We start from the raw sequence: 10,558 nt of genomic DNA on the forward strand, positions 1-10,558 counted from the left end.
GAAGAGTGACAAGAACACTGCTACCCCTCCTGTTTCTGTGTGAGCAATGGTGCTGGATCTCCTGGGGAGGGAGGTACTTATGGAATCCAAAACCCGCGAGATCCAACAACGCAACAAATGAAGTTTTGCCTCGATTCAGATCCGAGGACGCGCGAAAGTAGCGAGCAAGCTCGCGAGCCTACTCGGATCCCCTAACTTCAGGTGGGCTCGGTTTTCAGAAAACAGAGCCTGAGCATCTCTAGTCTTAACCCACTAATGGATGTTTTCATGCGCTCAAGTGGTTACAGTAAAACTTTAAAGCCCTATATCTATCCCATGAACTTTTAGCTGTGAATCTCTTAACTAGAACAAAGCATGCATTTAACAAAATTATTATCAGTTATTTACATTTGCATTCTTTATATGCCTTGTTTGCAGGTTTAATGTACAAACCTCATGACTACAAAGAAAAAGATACAAGCATGGCTCCTAAGTTCCTTACTCCTCTGGTAGACCGGATTGTTGTGGCTGGGTACAGCACAGCCTTAAATTGTGCTGTAAGAGGTCATCCAAAGGTACGCAGCTGCTTCTTGTGAAACACAGGATTCTAGAACAGCAGTTTACATGCGGAGAACATTTAAAACCATTCAGTATTGTATTATAGAGAAACCGAATACTTATTAAAGTCATTTTTATTTTAGAGTTACTTTTTTTTACTGTTCAAATGAAATTATTGGCAGAAATCGTTTGACCATAACCTTTTAAAATGAAATACATACCATATGCTCACAATTATGGGAATAACATAATATTTAAGCACAACATAAAGAATGGAAGTAGTAAAATATAGGCTGTTGTTAATATTCTGCAGAGAACGGGCCTGAGTCATTAAGGAGAGCAAAACATAAAAAAGGAGTAACTTTGCACCTGGACAAAACCATGTTGCATTGCAGGGGGAGGTAAATGTAAAATGTGGGGACAGATTTATAGTTGGGGTAGGGCATGTCCTAGATCAACTTTACATTTCAGTGTACAAATAAAGCTAGCAAGTATTTGTGTGCTAGATGAAAACAGCCAGTATTTAACTTATGTGCAAAATAATAAACTAATTTGCATTTTAACATGGTTTGTCCCAGAGAACATTTACTCCTTTTTTTTGCCTTACTTTCCTTAATGACCCGGGGCCTGATTCATTAAGAATCTTAACTTGAGAAACTTCTTATTTAAGTCTCCTGGACAAAACCATGTTACAGTGGAAATGGTGCAAATTAGTATTCTGTTTTGCGCATAAGTTAAATGCTGACTGTTTTTTCATGTAACACACAAATATCAACTGTAAATTTCAGTGTACAAATAAGCTATCAAGTATTTGTGCGATACATGAAAAAACAGTCAGTATTTAACTTATGTGCAAAACAGAACACTAATTTGCACCCCTTGCATTGTAACACGGTTTTGTCCAGGAGACTGAACTAAGAAGTTTCTCAAGTTAAGATCCTTAATGAATCAGGCCCTCAGTCCCAACATGTCTTTGTCTGTAGAACCGCATTCATTAATACACACGAGAGCTGACAGTTCGGTGCAGGCAGACTTAATTGTAAATAAATTCAGGGTGAAGATTTTTCAGTGCATATATTTTTAAAGTACGTCTTACAGGAGGGTAACATTCAACGTTGTAAGGACCAAAAAGAATTGTATAACGTCTCCTCAACATTTATATTGCACCAGAAAATTAAGTACAAACACAGTAATAACTGTAATACTGGGTAATACATACAGAGAGGTAAGAGGGCCCTGCTCACAACCTTACAATCTATAGGACAATAGAAGTCTGATACATGTGGTCTAGTGCAACACATTGCATATTGGTCCAACCAGAATGCAGAGTTAAAGAGTGCCGAGTGGACCATATGATCCAGTCACACAGCAATATATGCAGAGCTTCTAAATTTATCTTTAACCAGCAGTAGACAGGACATTTGTGTTAATATAAAATAATGAATATTATTCTTCCTGACTTTTCTTTAATTGAATCCAGCCTAGAGTTATCTGGATGAAAAATAAAATGGAAATTAAAGATGATCCCAAATTTCTCATGAAACATAACCAAGGAGTTCTCACCTTGAGTATTCGTAAGCCCAGCCCCTTTGATGGTGGAACCTACACATGCAAGGCCATCAATGAGTTGGGAGAAGCGGAAGTGGACTGCAGACTGGAAGTTAGAGGTACAATTAAGTTATTTGCTTTTGAAAACTGGGGAATGAAATAAACAAATACAAGAGATTGATGCTTGTTTTGGCCTAGCCCCATGTACAGTATATCCACAAGGATTTATTTTGTCAAATAACCATTAATCCCACTAGCAAGTTTCTAGGCACAAACAAACAGAACAGTCATTAAGACACTGGTGTTGGTGAAGGAAATTTGCATGTTTACCATTATAAGTGATACTGAATATGTGGTAATTGGATATTTGCAACTGAATATGTAAATCACTATTATGTTACATTTCCATTTTAACAGTGTTATATTTTAATTAATAACTAACTGATCAAGATCCATTTTTAATATTTTCTGTAAGCAAATACTACTGCAAAGTACATGGCCTGCCCTGCAGGGCTGGACACAAAAGGCCATTATTTCATGTGTTAAAGCATTTGTCCACTTCCCCCGCTCCTTATGTAGTGCCCCAGGTAGAACTTACTGATAGGATCTGCTAGACACATCATATCACAGCCAGGAGAGCTCAGAGTATTATGCAGAGGATGGGGCAGGAAACTAAAATCTGCCAGGACTACCAGGTGCTATGATAAACCACCAATTAACACCACCACTGTCATGATATTATTTTTATTCCATTTGCCGAAAGTCATTTGATTTTTCCTATATAGTCCGACCTAGCCTCACAGAAGAGAAACTTCAAACAGACCAATATGAATGGCTGAAAGTAACTTTATTTCTAACATTGAAAGCGTAACTGGGTATTAACCAGTGGCGGAACTACTATTGGTGCGGCAGGTGAAGTGCGTTGGGGGCCATGGAGATACTGGGGCCTGCTGCATGGCAGATGCACAGGGTCTGGGGCTGGGTTCCCTCTTCCCTGCCTCTCTGCCCCGGGCCCATAGCTCACTGGTATTAACAGACACACACAGCAGTAAGAGGGCCCTGCTCACAAGCTTTCCACATATTTACAGCAACTAGCTGTTCCCTGTTAAAAAAGTATCTATCCTCAGACTACAGACTATTGGATTAGGGTGTTGGAAAGTATTAGGCATCATTGTTAGGCTACAGCTTAGAACTGTGCATTGCAGTTCCTTGCTTGGGCTAAGTTAGTATCCAGTAACAATGCAGGTGGTTGGCTGGTGTGGAAAGCTGTACCCTAACCCTAAATCATTGTGTGTCCTCTCCTATTATTTCTATGTTAGTCTCTGGATGTTTATAGTTGTTTCATAACTGACAATGCTGGAAGTTTTATTCCCTCCGATGCTGCTTTGCAGCCATTTGCCATATGCCACAATGTTTTGTGATTTGTTTGTTTTATGCAATCAAGAGTACAAAGGAATAAACTGATGGGAATGGGAAGAGGAAGTGAATGTGATCCATGATTGAACACGGCCATTCAATCAAAATGTCACATTCAGTACAAATTGAATTTCTAGGATAGTTCTAGTCCTAAAACATTTAAAGTCCCTTCTTCCTATTCTATCAAAGATCATGTTCTGGCAGCTTCTGTAAAACAACAATGCAAGTCCCAGGGAGAGGAAGTTCTGAACTGCAACAATGGAGACCACTAATTAGATGGAGGTTGTCTCAAATCTCACAACCCGTTTAATACATGACACTTTGAGAATCAAAACCCTCAGAGCATAATCGTGCCTCCTCAATTCTGACCCTTTATCATTTTCGGCATTCACGATCGAATGATTGACAGAATTATTCTCAAATGAGATTTCCAACAACCCGCAATCTATGCTATAAGAATTTACCATTGTAAACAAAACGTTTATCCCAAATTATTACTAATTATTGATATCCAGATCATGTGCGGAACAGGGATATGGCGGTACTAATGCTCGTGAAGATTTTTTTACAGAACAAGCTTTAAAATAAAGTCAAATATATTCTAAGAATGGATAAATAATTTAGGGCTCTGTAGTCTGGCGAAATTGTGCATATGTACAAATCACCTTTTCACTAGGTTACAAATGTGCATAAAAAAGAATTATGTAACAGTCATGTAATCTTCTGTTTTTTTCCCTTTATACAGTTCCGCAATAAACGCACCTTGGTTTGTTTGACAAAAAGTTACAGTAAGTAGTACATATAATGCACACTACCCTTGATGGTTTATAAGTAGAGATGATTAAAGTTGTTTCAAAGTGTTCTCAAACCGCTTCATTAAACCGGTTCTAAAGTTCAATACATTTCTGAGCTTTACGTAGACTAAAATATTTAAGCTCAGTTTGAGCAAGGAGGACATGTTCCACTCTGAGTTGGTTACATGTTCAAGCATTGACCAAGCTCAAGTAGCTACTTTGTACAGCTTTTTTTAGCTTTTCTATGCAAATGAAGCAATCAAACTAACACTTAAACACAGTAAGGTTTGCTGTTTGACTAAAAAACAGATGAAAATACTACAAAATGTAGCTCTTTAAGCTCATACAGGCAGATACTGTATTTATTTAATTTAATGTATATCTACTGCAAGCTGTGAACACAAGCTTTGAACTCTAGCGTACAGTTAAGCAGTAAGACAATACATATCAAGATGGTCTAACCAAAAATGAGAATTCATAACTTGGTAAATCTCTGGTATTGTGGCATGGCTAAGCTGGTTACACTAAATGAGGATGCCTACAGTGTCATTCAATGAGATTACAGGCAGGAAACTGCTGAGTGCAGGAAAATACTTTTATCAATCATGAGCAGAACTTTTTCTTTTATCTTTTTTTTTTTTTTTTATGGAATCGTTCTACTTCATGATGCAATTCTTATGTTGATACAGTGAAGGAAATAATAACATTGCAATTTAATGACTACCTGGCATTATGGTACAATTGGTCATCCAATGATATATCTATTACCTTTTATACAGCTGATTTATACAAGGAGCATCTATTAACATAAACATGTATACACTAGCATGCAAAAGTTTGGAATCACTAAGAAATTTCTTGTATTTTTAAAGGATTGATATTTTTTTTTAATCGCAGTACCATTAACTTGATTTAAAAGTATAGTAAGATATTACTAATTTTGCAAATGACTATTACTGCTTGAAATTATTGATTTATAAATGATTATTCACATATGACTGCAAAGCCCCTTTTTCAGCAGCCATATTTCCAGTGTCCTAATTTTGATGTAAAACATGGGCAAAAGAAGAGCGCTTTCTCAAAATCACGTCAGTTTATTGTTATTTTGAGAAATGGTTATCCCATTTGTCAGATTGCCAAGAAACTGAAGATTATATACAAAGGTGATCATTACTGTCATGAGAGAGAGCAGACTGAATCTAGCCATGATAGTAAAGGAAGAGGAAGGACCAGATGCACAACTGTGCAAGAGGATAAGTACATCAGAGTCTGCAGTTTGAGAAACAGACGACTTACAGGTCCTGATTTGGCGGCTTCCTTAAATCGTACGCTCCAAATACCGGTGTCATCTGCAACAGTAAAAAGGCGACTCCAGGATGCTAACCCTTTAGGAAGAATTGCAGAGAAGAAGCCATATTTGAAACTGGCAAATAAATAAATAAAAGTTTGAAATGATCAAAAGACATTGGATGGTGGATGATTGGAAAAAAGTATTATGGATGGATAAGTCTAAGTTTGAGGTGTTTGGCTTGAAGAGAACAATCTATGTGAGACGTAAAGCAAATCAAAGGATTCTGATGTGCTTGATGCCTTCTGTCAAGCATGGCGGTGGAGATGTAATAATATGGGGCTTTTTTGGTGTTGGTAAGGTGGGAGTTTTACACAAGTGCAAGGAATAATGAACCAGAAAGGTTACCAACCTTTTTTACAATGCCTTGCCATCCCCAGTGCTTGATTGGTATAAATTTCAGCATGTGCAACAAGACAATGATCCTAAGCATACGTCTATGCTAAGTAAAAACGATTTGGTGAAGAAACAGGTAGCTGTAGTACTGTTTTTAATGGACTGGCTGGAACAGTGGACAGATATCAACCCTATTTAGCTCTTGTGGGATGAGCTTGAGTGTATGGTCAGAGATAAATACCCTACAAGACAGTCACACCTCTGGGAACAGCTGCAGAAGTCGTGGGTACAATTTTTCCCTGAATATCTTAAAAAAAACCTGACAGCTAGAATGACAAACGTCGACAAATCTGTAATTGCTGCAAATAGAGGATTCTGTGATAAATGCAAAGTTTGATGACTAGAACAGTTAAATGAAATAAAATACTAAGTTATGATATTGACAATTTATTGACTATAATTTCAAGTCAATTTAGTGGCCCCTTTATAAAAGAAAGTATCAGTTCTTTCAAAAACCATGACATTTCTTAGTGATTCCATTAAAGACAGTGACTTCAACAGTATTTACACATTTACAAGCAGATATATTGAAAATTTAGGAGAATTAAAACCATTAACGATTACCTGACATTTACACAAAGTGGAAGCTGCGATTTTATTAGCTGCACTAATATTCATAAAATGCCACACATTAGTTCACTGTGCATAGGTGACAGGTACACTTTAAATATAATCAGAACTTTGGTTTTGGCAATGAAATCCTATTATATTGCATTTTACACATCGGGCCTGATTCATTAAGGATCTTAACTTAAGAAGCTTCTTATTTCAGTCTCCTGGAAAAAACCATGTTACAATGCAAGAGGTGCAAATTAGTATTCTGTTTTGCACATAAGTTAAATACTGACTGCTTTTTCATGTAGCACACACATATCAACTTTAAATATCAGTGTACAAATAAGCTATCAAGTATTTGTGTGTTACATGAAAAAACAGTCAGTATTTAACTTATGTGCAAAACAGAAAACTAGTTTGCACCCCTTGTATTGTAACATGGTTTTGTCCAGGAGACTTAAATTAGAAGTTTCTTAAGTTAAGATCCTTAATGAATCAGGCCCATCATTTTTAAAAATCATATGATATCAGCTTTCCATAACAAGATTATGATGTTCTTCCTATAAGGTATCATGCGCTAAACCACAACAAAACATGTCCTGTGAATAAAACTTCTTGCACTCATTAACCTCTTTTTATATCCTGCAGTTCAGGAACTGGATGAGTTACCCGCTGGGTTTTAACCTCGCAAGAAAAGAAAGACAAGTGTTTCCATCATACTACGTGTATCGTTACATCATTTATGTTACATTATTGCTATTATATTTTGTGTATTTTTACATGAGAACTTGTTGTGATATATGAACAAAATGCTTCTCTGTTTTTTGTTACCTGTTGTTGCACTTTTCTTTATTATAACACTATGTTGCTTAGTCTTTTAACTGTTATAAAATAAGATATATGTCACAGCTTTTCCTGTTTATTGATTGGAAACTACATTCTGTGTTTCCTTTATGCAGATTCTTGTCCTTAAATTGCTCTATGTCACAATGTACAGGGCATGAATTGGTGAATCAGTGAGTCTTTAAATGGCTTAAGTAAAAACGCGCAATTGTTTCTGAAAAGATAACTGATAAAGTAAAAAATATTCAGTTATTTGGTGGTGTTTTTTATGTGTTTAGACATTTTTGATTGTTTTGTTTATTCAATACTGTATGTCATACAATTAGCCAGAGCCAGATTTAGCATTCGGCACTGCAGTATCACTGGAGTGGAGGCGAAATGCGTAGTGTAGTAGTACTATTATATTCTGTTTTGTGGTAAAACTGTTAAAGCTACAGAATAATTTGTGTAAAAGGAATGTCTAGGGCAGGGTGTAGGTGCCCACGATTGTGACTTACATTTATGAAACTCAAAAGGCAGAGGCGTAGTGCAATATCCTTTTGAAGGTGCTGTGCACCTCAATGTGTGCAAGTGCATCTAGATATCAGACAAAAGCTTAGATGTATGAAGCACAATGGTGGAATTTCTGGAGGAGCAGGAGTTTGCACCAGACGATGGTTGTAGTTGGAAAAAGTGAAGTAAAGTACGGGTACGGCGTTGGGCAAGTTTTGTGGGGCAGTACAAAACTGAGATTTCATCTTGCACTGCGACATTATTGAAATAAGATAAAGGAGTGGAGAGGTCTCATTCTTGGGGTGTTCCTTGCCATATGGTGGGTGCAAGGAACGCTACTTTGTCTTCTAGTTGCACATTGGCATAGAAACATTTTTCTAGGCACAATTAGCCCAATTAAAAAAAAACACTTAAGGGCCACGTGTCATAAAGATGTCCTTATGACCCCTTACCCTGATTAAGTAAGCCATAACTGAGGGTACACCGAGCAGTAATTTAGGAGAACACAGGAAAGTTTTATTGATTGAACTGTGTGGTTCCTAAGAGGTGGTTGGGAATCAATTTGAAATTTAGACTTTTGCAGAGAGAGCCTCCTCAGAATTTTTCCTCTTCTCCGTGTCACTTTGAGATATGTTTCTCCATAGTGGAGCAAGGACATACACCTTTATGTTCATAGGTAGGTCATCCAGGAGCACACATGTAAAACCAAGGTGTTTTGTGCTGTGCATTGATTGTGCTTTGTAAATGACATCCAATTATGTAAATCCAACTCTGGTCTGGTCTATAGTGGTGTTTTACGAAAGGCGTAAATATATGTCAGCTTGTTGGATCAAATTTGTCTCCATTCTGTCCAAATAGGAAGTACAATATATAAACTATAACCCCACCTTGTTTTTCATCGCACCTGATTGAACAGTATTGAGGTAAACCCAGATACAACAAATTGTTGAAAGTTATGGACCTTAATCTAGGAAATATATTTCTATTCTAAGATAAAGCAGGTCCCATTATAGCTGATGGAAACTTATAAAAGTGCGTCCACGTTAAATTATGACCTCATTGAATTAATGAATTGACATGAATATGTTGTTTAGTACATAAGCAGTCAGAAATAATTCTCGGAGATGTGTCTAGAGTGGTATTAATGGAAGTGACAACATAGGAGTCTCGGCTTGCCTTTTCCACATGAGATTGTAAGTCATCACAAGAAGGGCCCTTCCTAGCTTCAGTCCGCTCCTATTCATTTAATATATCCTTCTGTCATGTTCTGCCTTGTACGCCCTTGTGTCATGTTTTTTTCTCTGATTTTCCTGCTGCCCTTGCAAATAAACATTTAGTAATAATTAAGCAATAATAAACAATTAAGTAATAATACTTATAATATTTTTAATTTTATTTTAAGTTTATTGGTTTATTTGTGCTAAACAAAGTTCATTGTTCAGTTTGTGTGAATAGAATGTGAAAACAGCATCCCTTTGGAAGTAGTGGTTAATGACATATGTGAAGAGTTGTTGAACTCTAGGGGCTAGATTTACTAAGCTGCGGGTTTGAAAAAGTGGGGATGTTGCCTATAGCAACCAATCAGATTCTAGCCGTCATTTTGTAGAAGGTACTAAACAAATGAAAGCTAGAATCTGATTGGTTGCTATAGGCAACATCCCCACTTTTTCAAACCTGCAGCTTAGTAAATCTAGCCCCAGGCCTTTTGCATGGTTTAACATACCTTCTACTACTATGCTAAGTATACTATGCCCAGAGGATGGCTGGCAAATTTTAGCCTGGGGGGCAAGACTCGACTCAGCAGCCTATTAGGAACATTTTAAAGGGAAAAAAATGCAGGTGGCCCAGTGACCCAGCCCAAGATAGCCCACTATGGGATCGGCCAGGAGGTCAGATGTCCCCCTGCCCCCCCCAGGCCAGCCTGCCCTGACTATGCCCTACCTCCACCCATCCACCTCTCAATCATCTTGTTTTAATGTATTGTAATTGAAAGTATTTGAATCTTGTGTTAGTGATTTGGGTGCATAGGTTAGAGCCCAATGGATGTGACCATAATCTGGTACAAATAAATGATGCTTTGGTAAAATCGCCAAGTTATGTGCTGCAGCATAAATCCAAAGCCAAAGCAGTTGCATAACATCACAAAAGAGGGACAATGACTGTAGCGCTTGTTATCAATGTGTTACATGATCGGAAATAACCCCATGTTATAACTTAAAGCAATTGTGTTGTATAGTGAGTATCTTAAATCATGGCCAGTGCTGCAAACAACAATGAATTTTATGTTTCTCTTGATCATTATAGTAGTGTATTGATAACTGTATGCTTTAATGTTATCAATGTTATGTCTGAAAATAAAAGTTGAAAGAGAAAAGTCTGTCGTACTGTTTGTTTATGGAAATCATGTAAGTATGTCGCTAACGTTAAAATCATGTACTGAAACCTGTCTACATTACAAGCCACAGATTTAATACTCTACAACTCCTTTGAAGGTCAAGGGAAGGTAACGTAGCACAGTGATGGGCAAACTGATAAACTTCAGGGGGTGTATGTGCAACCCTTAAACAGGCCATACATTACTCTTAATCTCAGTAATAAGGTAAAACTACATTTAAGCCAAAAAGGAACA

The 10,558-nt window shown here is 37.2% G+C and overlaps 1 protein-coding gene across 3 annotated transcripts in view; it reads left to right on the plus strand.

The window, feature by feature from the left end:
* Positions 1 to 10,303, plus strand: part of LOC142106880 (myosin-binding protein C, fast-type-like) — an 86,768-nt gene extending 76,465 nt beyond the window's left edge. For all 3 annotated transcript variants that reach the window (XM_075189920.1, XM_075189921.1, XM_075189922.1), the window contains 4 exons: positions 418 to 554; positions 2,018 to 2,204; positions 4,247 to 4,289; positions 7,243 to 10,303. In XM_075189920.1, the coding sequence (XP_075046021.1) occupies positions 418 to 554; positions 2,018 to 2,204; positions 4,247 to 4,257 (335 nt within the window). In that variant the 3' untranslated portion in view covers positions 4,258 to 4,289; positions 7,243 to 10,303. The remainder of the gene's footprint in view (positions 1 to 417; positions 555 to 2,017; positions 2,205 to 4,246; positions 4,290 to 7,242) is intronic.
* The last annotated feature ends 255 nt before the right edge of the window (positions 10,304 to 10,558 follow it).

Source organism: Mixophyes fleayi, chromosome 11 (assembly GCF_038048845.1).
Source record: "Mixophyes fleayi isolate aMixFle1 chromosome 11, aMixFle1.hap1, whole genome shotgun sequence".
NCBI lineage: Eukaryota > Metazoa > Chordata > Amphibia > Anura > Limnodynastidae > Mixophyes > Mixophyes fleayi.